The sequence below is a fragment of the Phoca vitulina genome, unplaced genomic scaffold, assembly GCF_004348235.1.
Source record: "Phoca vitulina isolate PV1807 unplaced genomic scaffold, GSC_HSeal_1.0 scaffold30, whole genome shotgun sequence".
Classification (NCBI taxonomy): Eukaryota; Metazoa; Chordata; class Mammalia; order Carnivora; family Phocidae; genus Phoca; species Phoca vitulina.
In genome coordinates, this window is record NW_022589733.1 from 24,607,380 (window position 1) to 24,625,086 (window position 17,707).

Sequence of the window (17,707 nt, forward strand, 5' to 3'; positions counted from 1 at the left end):
TCGGCTCAGGTCATGGTCCCAGGGTCCCGGGATCAAGTCCCGCATTGGGCTCCCTGCTCAGTGGGAAGCCTGCTTCTCCCTCTCCCACTCCCCCTGCTTGTGTTCCCTCTCTCACGGTGTCTCTCTGTCAAATAAATAAATAAAATCTTTAAAAAAAAAATCTTAAAAGACAAGACTTAAAATTTGCAAGATAGAAAGATTTGCACATTGGAGAGAAACTTCTTGGGGAATTTGTAAAAACATTTGCCAGCATTCCAAGTCTACTTGTAATTTTCCACCTATTCTGAGCATATGTCACTGTAATTTGGTAAGTGGTCTAATGGCCTCTGAGTTAAAACAAAATGGCCAATTAAGTTCTGTGCTCTCTCTGTAATTCTTCCTCTTTGACTTTCCCTGGTAAGTTGGTCCTTCTGGCTATTTTTAATCAGAAGCCAGAGGACATATTGCTTTAAATGGAATAGGTATGTTTGTGTGTACATAACCTCACGGGCTGTTAGCCTTACTGTCACAATGAAAACTTTCCTTTAAAAACATCAGATTTAATGATCAGAAACTATTCTGAACACAGAGAACAACGGCTATATTCCATTTAACACAGCTGAAGTGGTAAGGATCAAGCTCGACACTTAATTTTTGCAATCCTTTCTCTTTTGAAGGTCACAGTTTTCAGGCCTTTTAATGAAAAAGAAAGGCAGTAGAAGAAAAATTAAGATAGCTAAAATTGGGTTTAAAAAACTCGATGTTTAATTCTCTGGAAGGACATACATTCTCTTGAAGGGAAATGTAAAGTGGAAGCTTATCTGAAAATTAAACTTTAGGCACTTTCTGGGAGTGACACCCAATACTGTAACAGTGGTGACCACATTAAGACTAAGAAATGAATAACCACCAACTCTAGTTTAAGCTGCATTTCTACAATTTCAACCAAAGTCACCAAGAAAAACTATGACAATGCTAAAAAAAAATTTTTTTTGGTACCTCAATGTCCAAAGAGCATCCTAACCAATCTGGCTTAAAATTTTGAACTCAAGCTATTTAATAGGGTATGTTTCTAATTAAAGTAAACAAAATCAATAGAATGAAAGTGATGGGAAAGGGATGTAGGAATTCTAGAGGGAAAAAAGCCTCAATTAGCTAGCTTATTTTGATATAATGTACAAAACAACAAATTCACATCTCTTAAAATATTATTAAGCAATCAGAGGTCAAGATAGTTATCCAGAAAATGTCACATCATCTTCTTTTTCTTTCAACAGTGGAACTGAAGCCACTACTTGTGTTGTAGGATTTTTTTTCCTGTTACATTTCCACAAATTTGTTCTCAAAGCTCTACTCAACCTAAACCTAGTTGGCACTTATTGTCATGAAGATGCAGTGAAAGAAGAGTCTGCCAAATTTTAATCAAGATTAGATTAGATAAGATTTTAGTACAGCATACTCTGCTCAGAAAAAAACCAGTATTTTTCGTGGTTTCTCTGAAATACGCAACACTGTATTTTCTCACAGAATATTGTAGATTTCGGGGTGAAGGACGTCAACCCAGAAGCGCTGTTGACCCAGCGTGGGTAAAGGTGCACTTGTAAAACTGCTTAAATTAAATCCAAAAAAAAAAAAAAAAAAAAGGTGCTAAAAAACTTGATTTGTTTTGGTTGAGGACAATAGGAGTCCAGAAAGATCTTCAGTTCCTAGAGCTTCAAACTGAAGAAAGGGCTGAGATGTCATTTTTCACATACTGCTTCATCCAAGTTTCTTCCACTTGAAGAAGTAAGAACACACTACATTCCATAATGTATTCTTTTTGTGAGGAGCCTATCAAACTTAGGTTCAACATCATGGCCTACGGGTGTACGCTATAGAGTAGCTAAAATCCGTAAGAAGGAGACCACCACTACACAAAATGTCTGTCCAGTGCCCAAGGTGAGGGCTTCAAATGGGATCATTTCCTTTCCTGCTGCTCGGTACACTCCAGCAATTGCAGCACCTGTTCAAAAAAAAGGGTGTTAAAAAAAAAAAATCAAGGTTAATATAATCAGGAAAATACAGCACTTAAAATCCTACTATATGTAGAATGTTCTAGATTTTTTACATTAAAATTTAAATATTATAGAAATGTTTTGTTTTCCCTATACTTTTTTGCTGCCTACTCTAGGTTTTAAGTATTCCCCATACAACTTACAAATCACTGATTAGTTCTTTTAGATGGTGAAAAGTGAGTCCTTAAAACTGGGTCTCCTAGATTTACTCAGTAAAATAATCTGGAAGTCATCACCAAAATCATGAAGATATAGCAACTTCCCCATGACCTGATTACAAACTCAAAAACATCTCTTATTTGCCATGCTTAGCATTTAACAGGTACCTAAAAAAAACTTGGCAATAAACGCCAACAAAACTTCTGTGTGAGACTAAGCAAGAAATATTTCAGAAGCCACAGGGAATCCTCATTCCACTTTCTACGGTACTCAGAGCTCCCCACCCAAAGTGGATAGAGGAGGGAGCAGAGGATGGGAAAAGGAAAGGATGACTCTACACTTATGGAGTTGTTATTAATTCAAAGGGCATGAGGGGAGAGATCCTAAGGGGATCCTTTCTGTTCCCCATATCACTAATCGTTTTTATTATATTAGTCACCATAACTTCTAGAAACTGAGTAAACCAAACAAACACAAACATCTTAATCTCCCTAGAAACCCATATAAATTGCTACAGGGACTCAGCATTGTACCAAGAAAGCCAAGATTTCATTAGTTGGACAAGAATAGATCCAAAGTTCCCAGATGACCCTCCCCTCAAAAACTGTTCCAAAAAGAATCCTCTTTGATCATTGTGTTCATTCATGCAAATATTTGTTTACCTCTATGTCTGATAAGGTATGATCCCTATTCTCATTAATGCTCAGAATCAAGCTGAGACACAGAAGGAAAGCATAAGCATGAAACAGATTTTAAATAATACAAGACAACATACAGCATCTCAATCAAATGTCTATACATTTTATACATGGGATATGAGGGCATATTTACATACTTTAAGAAAGAGCAAATGAAGCAGTTTCTGTATTGGCTGCCTGGAGTATCTGTGACTTTGAGATGCCCACCTCCAGTGGCTCTGCACACATATCGTGTCACTAACATGCGCAAGGCACCTGTTTCACTGGGCCCCTCGTATGGATTGGGTAGAAAGAAGCTTAAGAAACTTGAAGTAGGCCCCAAAGTGGGGTTTGGATGATGAGGTAGGGAAGAAAGGGAAAAGCAGACCAGGGAGAGCAGCAAAATGGGAAATAGACTCTATTCATTCCGGAGTCTTAAAAATAGAATAGACACACTTATTGCACAGTTCCCAAGTGTTAGGTATTATGCTAAGTTCTTTAATAAACATTTCCTTTTATCATCACACAGTCTCAGAGGTGGGTAGCATTATCCTTATTTTACTGAGGAAAAATCTGAGACAGGTCCTAGGAGCCAGGAATCCAATAAGAAAACTGGAGCAGAAGGTCTCTAAAGAGCAGCTGTAGGAGATACAGTTAAAAATACTATATAAAGCCAGTTATGGAAACACCTTTATGCAGACAGGAGAAAAGGGGCCTCCTCTTCTTATTACCACAAATGTTTCATCACCTACAGAACACACAGAAATGAGGCCACTTTGTCCCCCAAAAAAACTCAAGTCAAAGAAAGGGACACTTCTGTTTAGAGCTCAAGGCTTAAATACACACACACACACACACACACACACACAAATTAGTAGGAATGTTATGTTTCTAATTTTTAAGCATATATTTATGTTGACACATACACCTAGAAAAAAAGTTTGAAAGCACATACCAAAATGCAAATTGCGGTTTTCACTTAGAGATGTGATAATGGAGTGTTTTTAGCTTTGCTTTGTTATAATTTTTAATTTATATAAAATAGAGATGATATTTACACTTAATCGTGTGCTTAAAAATGATTTAAACTTATTTCATCTTTGTGACATGAGCAAAAGCCAAAAAATAAAAAAAAAGTAAAAATAATTTATAATTTGTTATTCCAATTCTCATTCAGAAAGTTGTGAGAGGGGGCGCCTGGGTGGCTCAGTCAGTTAAGCGTCTGCCTTCAGCTCAGGTCGTGATCCCAGGGCCCTGGGATCGAGTCCCGCATTGGGCTCCTTGCTGCGGGGAGCCTGCTTCTCCCTCTGCCTGCCACTCCCCTGTCTGTACTCCTCTCTCTCTCTCTGACAAATAAATAAAATCTTAAAAAAAAAAAAGTTCTGAGAGGGGGGAAAAAATAACCAGAAGACAAATCAGGTACTTTCCTAAACAAGAATCCTTGTCATCAGAATTTGTCTTCCACCCTTAAAGTAGCCGCCCCTGAGTGAGCAGCACTAACTCAGCAACAATCTTGCGATGCCACCAGTCAATTGATCGCTGACAAGAAAGAAGCAGTGGCTTCCAAAAAGATAAACAGCTTCTCTTACTAGCAACCTATCTCATAAAACCTCACCTGGCTTATCTGAAAGATAGGAGAAAATACAACCTAGGAAGTCAAAGATGTTAGCCAAATAATGGGAACGGGGGGGGGGGGGGGGGGGGTAAGAGGTCAGAAAAAAACAATACACTAAACGAGAGGCCCAGGGTGAAAAGCCACTCTTTTTTTTCTTCATTTCACTCAGACACGTTTCTAAAGTGGGTCCTGAAATTAAGTGACTAGTCATATGAACGGTTCGACTGGTATCATAATGTCTAACATACTTGTCAAGATTCCAGCAGTAATTGGTCCCACGATGCCCATCAACAGGATGCTTACAGACATGAACCTACCATATTTGTGATGTCTGAGGGTGAAGAGGGCCAGTAATCCAGCAGGGACATGGAAGAAGAGAGAGGACACCAGAGCCCACAGGAACACACCGTACCACATCTCTGCAAGGAAAAGCAAACAGAGGGCGCAAGTCGCCGACTTTCCTGGTACAGTGATTACCAGGGGCTAGTCACTGTATCCGCTTATTTCATTTTCAAAGCCACCCAGGTGCAGTGTAGGCTCATCAGTCAAACATCCAAACACTGATGGTTCTAGAGGCATCAGCAAACTGAGGCCCGCAGGCCACCGGCAGGTTCTGTACGTAAACTCTTCCTGGAACTCAGCCACGATCCTTCAGTTAAGTCTGGCCTATTGCTATTTCAAGCTACAAGAGCAGAGCTGAAACGGCACACGGCCCACAGAGCCTGAAATATTTACTATCCGGCCGCTTCTAGAACAAGGTCGTCAACCTCTAAAATGGCCAATCATGTTAAGTCTTCTCAAATGAAAAAGCTATACAATTTTATTCATTCAACAATCATTTCAAGACAATGCAGTATTAGGCCATTGCCCCTCAGCATAGCAAAGCTCTTTAAGATATTAAATAAATACCAAAAAACAGAAATGTCTTGGCTTAGAGACAAACGGCAAATGAGGGGGCAGGATGGAGGAGCTGGTTCCTATGGAGAATGTCTAGTTAACTTGTAAGATGACTGCAATTCAAGCAACATTAAAATATTTGATAACCAACTATGTCTAAAACCTATGCGTGAGCCCCCTCGGGAAATAGGAAACAGGAGATACCATCCTACCCTCATGACTTTGCAATCTGGTAAACAACGGATGAAGCAATTTCCCCCACCAAGCCCAGGCAAGGCTTTGAAATTCACAAAACAGCCCTTTAGCTACCCACATGGATACAATGAAGGTGTCACCTCAGATAAAATCTGTTGTCCTTTGCGCTAGAAGCAGGTGAGTAACAGGTAATTTCAGAGATCAGTCAACAGCTTAACTCAGCCCTACTGACACCTGGACCAGTTAACCCTTTGTTGTGGGGGACTGGCCTGTGCACTGCAGGACCCGGGGTGGTAGCCCTGGCCTCTGCCCTCTACTGTAGCTCAGTAGCACCCTCTCCCCAGTTCTGACAACCAACAATATTTCCAGACTTTGCCAAATGTCCTGGTGGGGGTGGGGGGATGGGGATGGGGTCAAAAATCGCCCTGATTAAAAACCAGCGGTCTGACTGAAGCAGAGAGTCTGTAAAACTAAAAGCAGTTAAAACAACAAAGATAGGGGCACCTGACTGGCTCAGTCGGTAGAGCATGAGACTCTTGAGTTCAGGGTCATGAGTTCAAGCCCCACATTGGGAATGGAGCCTACTTGAAAAAAAAAAAAGCTACAAAGACAGATGGGGTCATGTTACGGTGGGTTTTGAAGGTCAGACTAAAGACTTCAACGTGAAAACCCTAGAAGCACCATTAAAGGCTTTGAGCAGTAAAAGGTTGTCAGGACATCATTTCACAGGTCCTACCTTACACTCCCAGTAGGAATACAAACTAGAAAACCTTTCTGGAGGGTAATTTAGAAGGGTGTATCCAAAAAAGTCAAGTGTGCATGCCCTTGGCCACGGCGACCTCACTTCCAGGAATATCCCAGGAACACCACCTATAGGAATACACATGCGGGCAAGGGCAGAGGTGCCAGGGTTCCGGCAGCTCTGTGATGGCAAAGACCAGACACCACATGCATGTCCGCAAATGGAAGACTTGTCAAACACATTTTGGTGCACATAATGTAACATTACACAATCCCATAAAAACATGGGCTAGATCTTTATATACTGAGGGGATTAAGATGCCCAAGCCACCTTGGGAAGTAAAAAAAAAAAAAAAGGCAAGTTGCAGAATAGTATATAGAAGATCCTGTTTTTGTAAAACAAAAGAAACACAAATGTGTGTATAAATAATTCTATGCACCCGGAGAAAAGTCTGGACATAGGTGTATTTAATAAATATTTATGACATGGGCAGGCATTGTTCTAAGTGCTTTATAAATCTTAACCGTGCAATCCTCTAACACAACACTATGAGGCACAGATCATGAATATCCCTGGCTCCTGGATGAGGAAATAGAGGCAGAGGGAGGGAAGGAACGTGCTGGAGCCCACACTGCTGGTGAGCCCCACAAGGCCAGCAGGAGGAGAGCCCGGCTGGAGCCCTATTGGAGCCTAGTTGGAGCTTGACACCCGAGGCCATGCCCTCATCCTCTATGCTGTACAGCAAGCAACAGCAAGCAACAGAAAAGTGTTATTTCTGGGGAGTGGGATAGGCTGGGGAAGGGCTAATGACCATTCAGTTTTTACTCTGCTTTTTTTTCTCTTTTTTTAAGTAGGCTCCATGCCCAATGGGGGGCTTGAACTCCCAACCTTGAGATCAAGACCTGAACCAAGATCAAGAGTGGGATGCTTAACCGACTGAGCCACTCAGGAGCCCCTACTTTGATTTTTTTTAAAAAAGCTTTTCTAGCTGCTTACTGGCTTTTACAAAATTATTATAAAAAGAAACTAGAAAAAGAAAAAAAGAGCCTTTGTTTCTAAAAGAGCAGTTCAGGAAGGCTGATCTGATTAGAATGTTACAGAAACAATGAGGAGCACCAATCAGCTTGGGGACAGTGGAGAGCAGGAAGGGAAGGACCAGGGGCTTTTCTCAAAGCTGTCTCTGAGGCTGGACTTGAAGACGCTCTAAGAATTACCACTGTGGATGTTTTCTTTCCAGATCAATTTCTGAACTGTTGGGGGTGGGAGATTAGGAATGGAGGCCAAATCCCTCTAAGCCACCCTTGGCATGGTCACTGATGACTGTTCTAATTCTTCGCTCATTTTGACTCACATAAAGTTTCAATTAATACCTAAATTAGGACACCTAATTCAAGCTTTGGTTCCAAATGAAAGTATCAGGCATGCCCCATCTAGGGCTCAATGCTTATTAAAAATAACAAATGACTAGGGGCGCCTGGCTGGCTCGGTTGGGTGTCTACCTTCGGCTCAGGTCATGATCTCGGGGGTCCAGGGATCGAGCCCCTCGTCGGGCTCCCTGTTCAGCTCAGCAGGGAGCCTGTTTCTCCCTCTCCCTCTGCCCCCCTCCCTCCGCTCACGCTCTCTCTCTCAAATAAATAAATAAAACCTTTTTAAAAAAATAACAAACAACTGAGGTGTTTTGGCACTTTTGCTCTGGTGGAAAGCTATCAGATACCTATAAAAAATTTCAAACCATTTGTGAAATTTTTTTCTTTTTCTTTTCTTTTTTTTTTTTTAAGATTTTATTTATTTGACAGAGAGAGACACAGCAAGAGAGGGAACACAAGCAGGGGGAGTGGGAGAGGGAGAAGCAGGCTTCCTGCTGAGCGGGGAGCCCGATGCGGGGCTCGATCCCAGGACCCTGGGATCATGACCTGAGCCGAAGGCAGACGCTTAACGACTGAGCCACCCAGGCGTCCCGAAACTTTTTTTTTTTTTTCTGAACAGGATATATCTTCAGAATAATTTTATTACTGTTGAAACTGGTCTATTTGATGGCATCTGGCAAATTCTGCTAAACCAAGTTAGATCATGCAATACGGAGCATAAAGTGATTAAAGAGTAAGGTCCCAAGCTTAAAAATTAAATATGCATAATGTAAAAAACTAATATGTATAAAATATATAACTATATATACATACACTAATTAACTACTGTCCCTCCTCCGCCAAAGAAAAACACCACCTTTCCAGTCAATATGTTGATCAGAAATTGCAGGGAGGGCTCTGAATCCTCACGGTTTGAGCCCCATGCTCTCTGGAAATAAACCTGTTGACTACCGCAGCCTCCTTTCCAGCCTCGGGCTGGAGCTCCTCCTGCTTCCACAACCTAGGAGACTCGCCCTCCATGCTGGGCAGCAGCTCCCAGACGTTGCCCCGTCTAGTGTCCCGATACTGCCCGTCCAATAAACGCGCACCGGCCAGAGCTGTGGTGCCCACAAACCCCTCCCGCCTGGGCAGCCTCTGCAGCACCCTGGCTCAGGGAGGCAGCCTGTCTTCCCGGCCTAAGCCACCTCCTATACCAGCCACTATTGGCTTGACCCCAGGCCACAGCCCGGCCCCACGCTGTTCCCTCCCAAAGCAGGAACCCCATCTCCAGTCCCACAGTCCTTACTAGCTACTCCCCGGGTCACACGCAGACTCTGCCCTCCATCCCACCACCTCGTCGGCAAAATGCTATGGTGACACCAGGAACACCGCTGTCCCAGGAGGGGACAATGGGATGCAAATCTGCCTCTGAGAACTCAGAGCAGTGGCCATCCTGCTGATGACCTGATACCACTCGCGGGCCCTGCTGGAGCTCCCCAACCTTTAGAGGTGAACTGGGTAGCGAACTGGGAGGTGAGACACACCAACTTGATAACTTCCATGAAGGTGGGTCTGATAGGCCTGAGGCCTTATAAGAAGAGGAAGAGAGGTATCTCTCTCTCTCTCTCTCCCTGCCATGTGAGGACACAGCGAGAAGGCGACCCAAGAGGGCCCTCACTACAACACGGCCATGCTAGCACCTGGTCTTGGCCTTGCAGGCTCCGGAACTGTGAGAAAATAAGTTTCTATTATTTAAACCACTCAACCTAGGGCATTTTGTTATAGCAGCCGAAGCAGACTAAGACACCAACACTCACTCCCAATTCCCCTGGAGCACAGCTCCTGCCCCAGGAGGATTCCTTTTCCTAAAAGCTGAAAGGCCTATTTGTAAACAAAGGTTGGCACAGCAAGTCAGCACTTCCTTGAGTTTCTCAGAAAGGGATGCACGCTGCACCCTCCTACAACCTTGAGCTGCATCCGTTAGCTACCTCAGTGCCTACATATTTTATATAGTGTCTCTTAAGTCACATTAAGTAACAAAAAAAGGCTTTATTATGTTAGATGAGTAGTATACTTTATAAAACACTTTTCAGATGGATGAGATTATTCGAGCACTCTTAATAGCGAAGGCAAACCCCGATCAATAAAACACTTAAAAGTAAGTGATTTCCCTTTAACCTACTGCACCTTAATTTGCTATCTATTTAATAGCTATTTATTGATCATCATACTTTTCATTTCTCTGGTTCAATACGCTGTCAAAAATCTGTGTCTCCATATCTTACAGCGTTTCTTTGTTCACTGTTTCAAATCAAGTGCATTATCTTCAACTTTGCTTACTCTGACAGCTAAAGTCACATCCTTCCTGTTGTTGAAGTATAAATCAGATAATTTATCTGTAACAAAAAAATTCTAAGGGGAAATCAGATTAAGCACTGGTGACAGAATGGGCCCCAAAGATGTCCACACACTTATCCCCAGAACCTGTGAACAGGTGGCAAAGGCAGTCTGTGGTGTGATTGGATTAGGGGTCCTGGGACAGGTGAGTGGCCTGGCTTCTCCAAGTGGGCCTAATGTAATCACAAGGCGCTTGTAGGAGGGAGGCAGGAGGGTCAGAGAGAGTTGAAGATGCTATGCTGTGGGCTTTAGAGATGAGGGGAGGGGCCATGAGCCAAGGAATGCAGGCAACTTCCAGAAGCTGGAAAAGGGAAGAAAACCAATTCTTCCTAGACCCTTCAGAAGGAAGGCAGCATTGCTGACTTATTTTGGATTTCTGACCTCCAGAACTCTAAGATGATAAATCTGTGTTTTTTTAAGCCACTATACTGTGCTAAGTTGTTACAGTGGCAAGAACAAACTACTACAAGCACTAAGAGTTCATTCACTCAACGATCAAGTATTTACTGAGCTCTTTGCATAGGTCAGTGAAACAAGACGAAACAAGACAAGACACAAGATGCTGCCCAAAAGGAGCTTATTATCTTTAAGAATCTGTTTTTCAGACAGACATTTCAGTTAGAGAGATAAGCCACACAGACTGCAGATTCCTCTAGGTACGTTCTGTATTAACAAAAGGGGTTAGTAATGGCTGGCCCCCTGGCCCTCTAACTTCCACAACTGAGTTATGCAATTTCCAAGCAAGGCCTCAAGACCAACCTGGCTCCAATTAGCAGGAGTGGAAGAAGCCTAAGCCAAGGGGGCAGGGTGAGGCTCAGCATTTAGATATCCTTTAAGCTGGCCCCACTCCACCTTATGCTCCAGGTCAAACAACCGTATGAACACAGTCAGCTCCTCTGAAGCCGGGGTTCTAAGTAGACCACATCAGCCCTCCTGGGAACTGGAGTCCTACCTGCAACTCAATGCTGAAATGCCTTGATACCGCCCCTCAGCCCCCATCTCTCCACACTGCCCACTGTGAGACCCCTCCCTTACTGACCCCACCTACCTACCAGGGGGTCCATCTGTTCCCTTGTGAAACAATAATAATTATATATATATATATATATATATATATATATATATATGTTTCTGCCCCTGGTTCCTGACACAAAGCTCCTAAAACCCTTAAAATAGTGGTGCTGGGGGGCACCTGGACAGCTCAGCCAGTTAAGCATCAGGTCATGATTTCAGGGTTGGGGGATCGAGCCCTACGCCAGGCTCCATGCTCAGCGGGGAGTCTGCTTAAGATTCTCTCTCTCCTTCTGCCCCTCTCCCCACTCGCACATGTGCTCTCTCTAAATCTTCAGGAAAATCGTTTGTTCTAATATTTAGTCTTTGACCCTAGTTTCCGATACAGAAGTCCTAAATCCCTTGGAATTTCCAGGCACCTCTTTTGTTCTCATGAGGCAACTCTTGGTGGGCTCCAGGATGGGGGCTGGTCACCAGAAAGCCATGATTATAAGCACGGAAATAAGCCCACCCCCCATTCTCTGCAGAGGGGATAAGGGCTGGAAGTAGAGTTAATAATCAGGCGTACGTGATGAAGCCTCCAAAAAACCCGGAAAGCATGGGGTTCAGAGAGCTTCCGGGTTTGGTGACTACCCCTATGTGCTGAGAGGGTGGTACTCCCCCAACTCCTCAGGGACAGAAGCTCCTTTGTTCAGAATCCCTTCTGAACCTCACCCATCGTATCTCTTTATCTGGTGTTCATTTGTACCCTTTAATATCCTGTGTAATAAACCGGTGATCTAGTAGGTAAACTGTTTTCCTGAGTTCTGTGAGCTGTTTTAAAACTAACTGAACCGAGGAAGGGGGTCGTAGCAATCGCCAACTTAGAGCCAGCAGGTCAGAAGCACATAGGACAACCTGGACTTCTGATTGGCATCTGAAGTGGGGAAACTGAGCCCTTAACCTGTGGGATCTGGTGCTAACTCCAGGGCGACAGTGTAGGAACTAACCGAACTGCAGGGCACCCCAATGGTGTCACAGAACAGCTCAATGTAGAAAACCATATAACTGCTGTCAGAATACTGTGAATTCGGGAATTGTGTGAGACTTAAAAGGAAAGCAGAGTTTATTTCCTAGAGACCCTTCCACTCCTTCCTAACAATGACCTGCCCACCGGGACCACCCACTGTGGGCTGCCACCTCTCTCCTGACACACCTGCCTGCCTGTTTGCTCATCCCTGGCTTCTGAGTGTGCCCGTCCAGCCTGCCTCCCCCCAGTGGTCTCTCGGCCCCCAGCCTGGCTAGATCTTATCTGTCCTGATCTGCCCTTCTCCACACAAAGCCAGAAAGTTAGTGCCAACGAGTATGAGGTTTCTTGCTGGTGATAAAATATTCTGAAGTTGCTTGTGGTGATGGCTGCAAACTCTGCAGATGCTAAAAAAATCTCTGAATTGTACACTTAAAAGAAAAAGTCCATCAGATCATCCCTTCTCTGCTCAAAACCCTCCAATACTACCCTCTGGGATCTGACCTCACCTACACTGCCCCATCCTCCTTGCTGGCCTTCTTAATGTTTCCTAAGCAAGCTCCTATTCCAGAGCTCTGAACCTGTTGTGCCTTTGCCCAGAATGTTCTTCTCCCAATAGCTGTGTCTCGTTCCTCTCGTACTTTAGATTTCAGCTCCAATGGCATCATTGTAAAGAGCTTCCTTGTGACCTTAAGTAAAACAGCATTCCACCCTGACACACAAGACCCACCGCTTACCCGCCCTACCGTCTTACACACCACTAAACTGTTCTTTTCCATACTTTTTATTTTCTCTCTATCCCCATCAGAACGAAAGCTCCTTTATTTTGTTCCCTACCACATCTTTACTTGGTACCTAGAAAACAAAAGGCAGGCAACAGACATAGAGCAAATATTTGTTGAGTGAATGAATAAATAACTGGTCCAATTGCAACCCATTCCTTTTTTTAACTGTTTACCCATTCTTGACTCTAGCAATAGCACAACCGAAACATAAGTAGGTTTAACTATTACACACGTACTTTAACATTGATATTAATAAAATTCATACCTTCAGAGGGTTAATACCATTCCTGATAAAAGAAAAGATCTGCCTTTCTTGGCATTTAGATTTGCTAAAAAATGATGACAACAACAAAAGAAATCTGAACATCTTGGAATAAGGAGGATTAGGCAGAAATCTAAATGGCTAAATTGCAAATGCAGGTAAAAAAAAAAATCAATTCTAAGCTTCCTGATAGTGACAAACCACAGAGTATTTTAGAGCAGTGATTTTGCCATACTGACTTAGCATAAAGTGCAAGTGACCTTTCCTGTGAGGCCAAAATAGGAACTATTCCAGATTCAGGTCAATGAACAGAACTCACTGTAAGCAGGCTTTGGTGCCTCAAAAAGGATGAAACCCCATGTGCCTATAACATCCATTAGTGCAGTTAAAGATGAGACACAGCAGGGAGACTGTGTGTTTACCCATCACATTCTGATCAACTTGGGTCAAGGGCTCTAACTCATGCATGTTTATACCCCCTAGCCCAGAGTCTGCACTGGGCCAAATGTATACTCGCTGAATGAATAATTCCTAGTGATCAAAGCCCCCAAATTATATATCCAGTGAAGCACCCATAAACTCATGTACATACGGCAGTTTATTTTCAGAATAATTTCTGAAAGCAAAACAATTCTCATTGTCATAGCTACTATGACATAATGTTAAAATTACTGTCCCAGGGCGCCTGGGTGGCTCAGTCGTTAAGCGTCTGCCTTCGGCTCAGGTCATGATCCCAGGGTCCTGGGATCGAGCCTCGCATCGGGCTCCCTGCTCCGCGGGAGGCCTGCTTCTCCCTCTCCCACTCCCCCTGCTTGTGTTCCCTCTCTCGCTGTGTCTGTCAAATAAATAAAATCTTTAAAAAAAAAAACAACAAAAACTACTGTCCCAAGTTCACTTATCTCAATCTTAAAAAGGCAACTAAAAGCCAGACAGACTGAAGAGAACATTCAATTTCAAAGTATCACCTGGCATATGACTTATCACAAAAGGCTTAAGGTACCCTTTCAGTGGAGATCTGACAAGCACCGCCTTCACCAAATGATATACAGCATTACCAATAAAGGCACACACTGCTGTTGAGTGTCTCCGGAGGTAGTACACTGGGAAGTGGACATCACCTATAGAGCTAGAATTCTTTGTGGTTTTTTAGATTTATTTATTTATTTATTTTAGAGGGGGGGAGGGGCAGAGGACAAGGGAGAAAGACCATCTCAAGCAGACTCCCCACTGAGCACAGAGCCAGCAGGGGGCTGGATCTCAGGGCCCCAAGACTGACCTGAGCCAAAAACAGTCACAGGCTTAACTGGCTGAGCCACTCAGGCACCCCCGTAGGTAGTACCCTAAACCAAAATGTTTAATCTGAATGTAATCGTGAAAAAGTAATCAGATAAACTTAGATTATGGGACAGTCTAGGAAATTAGCAAGGACTCTTCAAAAACATCAAGCTCAAGAAACAGATGGAGTAACTGTTCTAGATTCAAGGAGACTAAAGAGACATGATAATTAAATGCAACGTGTTGGGGCGCCTGGGTGGCTCAGTCGTTAAGCGTCTGCCTTCAGCTCAGGTCATGATCCTGGGGTCCTGGGATCCAGCCCCATATCAGGTTCCCTGCTCTTTGGGAAGCCTCGAGGAGCCTGCTTCTCCCTCTCCCTCTGCCTGCAGCTCCCCCTGCTTGTGCTCTCTTTCTCTCTGTCAAATACATAAATAAAATCTTAAAAAAAAAAAAAAATGCAGTGTGACCCTTGATTAGATCTGAGGTTTTTTCTTAAAGAAAAAAAGCTATAAAAGACATTATTCAGACAATTGGAAAATTTAAATAAGGCCTGTACATTAGACAGCATTATTTTTTTGTTGTTGTTAATTTTAAGTAGGCTCCACAACCAACATGGGGCTTGAACTTACAACCCTGAGACTGAGTTGCGTGCTCTACCAACTGAGCCAGCCAGGTGCCTCTAGACACCATTATTCTATTGTTAAATTTCTTGGGTGTGATAAGGGTTTTTTGGCTATGACAAAGTGGACTCGTTTTAAAAGATACATGCTGAAGTATTAGGTGTCCGGTACCACCACTTCAATAATTTCCTTTCAAATGTCTCTGCATAAAGTAAAAATGTTATGTATATATATGTACATGCATAATACACACACAATATACATATATATGCACAGAGATGCGAAGGTAAAAATATTAATAATGAGTCTAGATAAAGGATATATGTTCATTATACTAGTACTTCAATTTTTCAGTATGTTTGCAAATTTCAAAATAATGAGTTGGGGGAGAAATAAGGAAACAAAACAGACTAATCTGGCCCAGTAGTACCTCTGGGCTGCATGAACATTTCATCTTTTTTTTTTTTAAGATTTTATTTATTTATATGACAGAGAAAGACACAGCAAGCAGGGGGAGCGAGAGAGGGAACACAAGCAGGGGGAGCGGGAGAGGGAACACAAGCAGGGGGAGCGGGAGAGGGAGAAGCAGGCCTCCCGCCCAGCAGGGAGCCCAACGCGGGGCTCGATCCCAGGGCCCTGGGATCATGACCTGAGCCGAAGGCAGACGCTTAACGACTGAGCCACCCAGGCGCCCCAACATTTCACCTTTTAAACAGTGTCTCCAGGGGCGCCTGGGTGGCTCAGTTGGTTGAGCGACTGCCTTCGGCTCAGGTCATGATCCTGGAGTCCCTGGATCGAGTCCCGCATCGGGCTCCCTGCTCAGCAGGGAGTCTGCTTCTCCCTCTGACCCTCCCCCCTCTCATGTGCTCTCTCTCTCTCTCTCTCTCTCAAATAAATAAATAAAATCTTTAAAAAAAACAAAAAAAACAAAAAAAAACAGTGTCTCCAGAATGCCATATATTTCTGTTGTCACTGTCAAATGTGATCTTAGTACCTTTTGAAACAAAGTGAGTTGCCAGATTATTTTAGGTATAGTTCGAAAGTAACATCTGCATCTGCCCCAACATGGTTATTATCAGCTGTCCGGGGAAAATACTAGGCAGGTAATACCCAGCAAGTCCCGGGTGTCCACTGAATGGCGCCTGGCAGTCGCTTCCCAGTGGATGAGAAATCACAGGTGCCTTGTTTATGACTGCAGTCAGTAATCCAATCGTCCCTCCTTTGCAGGTCTCAGGCCCAGTTCTCGAACTGTTTACCAAGTCAACATACCAGTCAGCTTTTGCGGGACAGCCCAACCTCACCCTTCAATCGCCACTGTTGTGTCTTCTTGCCTTATCAGATCCAACACCGAACTGTGCCCTCCTCTCAAAGCCTTTATTAGCTTCCCAAGTAATTTCTCCTCCTCCCAGCCTTCTGAGCACGCAGAGCTTTCAACCTTGTGTTGTAATTTTGAAAAACCCTTACACCAGGCCCAGCAGAAGCTCCAGTGGGCGTTAAGAAGAGTGAAAAGGAATCTGTTTCAAAGATCTCGAACGCATGAGTGGGGCACTCGGCAACAGGTCTCAGAAAGTGATTCCTAGAAAGAGAAGCTGGCGGACTGGGTGCATTTGGACGAGGTGAAAGCGAACGGTAGACAACCTGGGGGCGCTGAGGCGAGACTAAACCCCAGGAGCGCGATCGCTGCGTTCGGCCCCTCAGCCCGGCCCGGACGGTTCGGCGTCCGAGCCGCGAAAGCCGCGCGGCCGGCGCGGACCTCAGGGGCCAGGCGCATCGCACCCCAAACAAGGAGGGGCGACCGCTTCCGGGGCTCCTTCGGGTCCCAGTCTGACCCTGGGGCGTCTGGAAACTCCAAAAGCAAAATCAGTCCGAGCGGTGGCCGAGCTCCCTCCACTGACCCGTCCACTCGCGGCCGCTCCCTTCGCTCTGGCCCCCAGCGCGGGGTCGCAGTAACTGGCCCGAGGTGCCGGCGAGGAAGCGACGGGGAAAGGGCTATATCCCCCAAGTCCCCGCCGGGGGAGCGGGAACCTCCTTCCAGGAGGAAAACAGCCCAGGGAGAGTGGGACCGCCGCGCGCAGAAGCCCCCAGTCAGCCTGCCGGCCCGCCCGCCGGAGAAGCGGCGCCCCCCTGCCCGGCGGCAGCGCCAACACACGCAGTGCGCAAGCGCGGCACGGGGCGGGGCCGATACCTGGGAAGGAGCAGAGAGAAGTGGAGTTGGGGCACAGGGTCCCGTTGCCCACCCGCGGGACGAGCTTCAGGCTGAGGATCTGCTGTAGGAGCCCGGCCGACCCCCCGCTGCCGCCGCTCCCCTCGTGCTCCATCCCGCCGCCATTCACCGCCGAGAGATGGGGAGAGCGTCCGAAGTGCTGCCGCGGCTCGCTCGCACTCACGGACCGAAGCGCTCACCGCACCTCCGCCACCTCAGCGTCACTCTCGGATGGGGCCCTCTTCCTCCCACCCCAACGGCGCGGCCAAGTGATGGGCCCTTCCTCCAATCACAGGGCGCTGCAGATGGCAGGGGCGGGGCGAGAGTTGCTCCCGCCCCTGACGTTGCGTACGGCTCTCCGAGATCTGTCACCCACTGGCTACGCCCCCTACTGGGCAAGTCTCTCCTGTCCAGGAGGATGCGCTCTGCTCTTCCCCTCTCTGCAGCGCCACCTATAAGAAAGTAGGGGAATTGCATACCCACC

The 17,707-nt window shown here is 45.1% G+C and overlaps 1 protein-coding gene across 2 annotated transcripts; it reads right to left on the minus strand.

Annotated features, from left to right (window-relative positions):
• Positions 1–721: 721 nt before the first annotated feature.
• TMEM170A (transmembrane protein 170A) lies at positions 722–17,479 on the minus strand. Of its 2 annotated transcripts, none has more exons than XM_032424545.1 (3): positions 17,206–17,479; positions 4,802–4,903; positions 722–1,981 (listed from the first exon to the last, which is right to left on the minus strand). In XM_032424545.1, the coding sequence occupies exons 1-3, from the start codon at positions 17,336–17,338 to the stop codon at positions 1,851–1,853; spliced, it is 366 nt and encodes a 121-aa protein (XP_032280436.1). In that variant the 5' UTR covers positions 17,339–17,479; the 3' UTR covers positions 722–1,850. The 2 variants fall into 2 exon arrangements, with proteins under 2 accessions (XP_032280436.1, XP_032280435.1); XM_032424544.1 differs by having other exon boundaries at positions 4,733–4,903.
• Between the last annotated feature and the right edge of the window lie 228 nt (positions 17,480–17,707).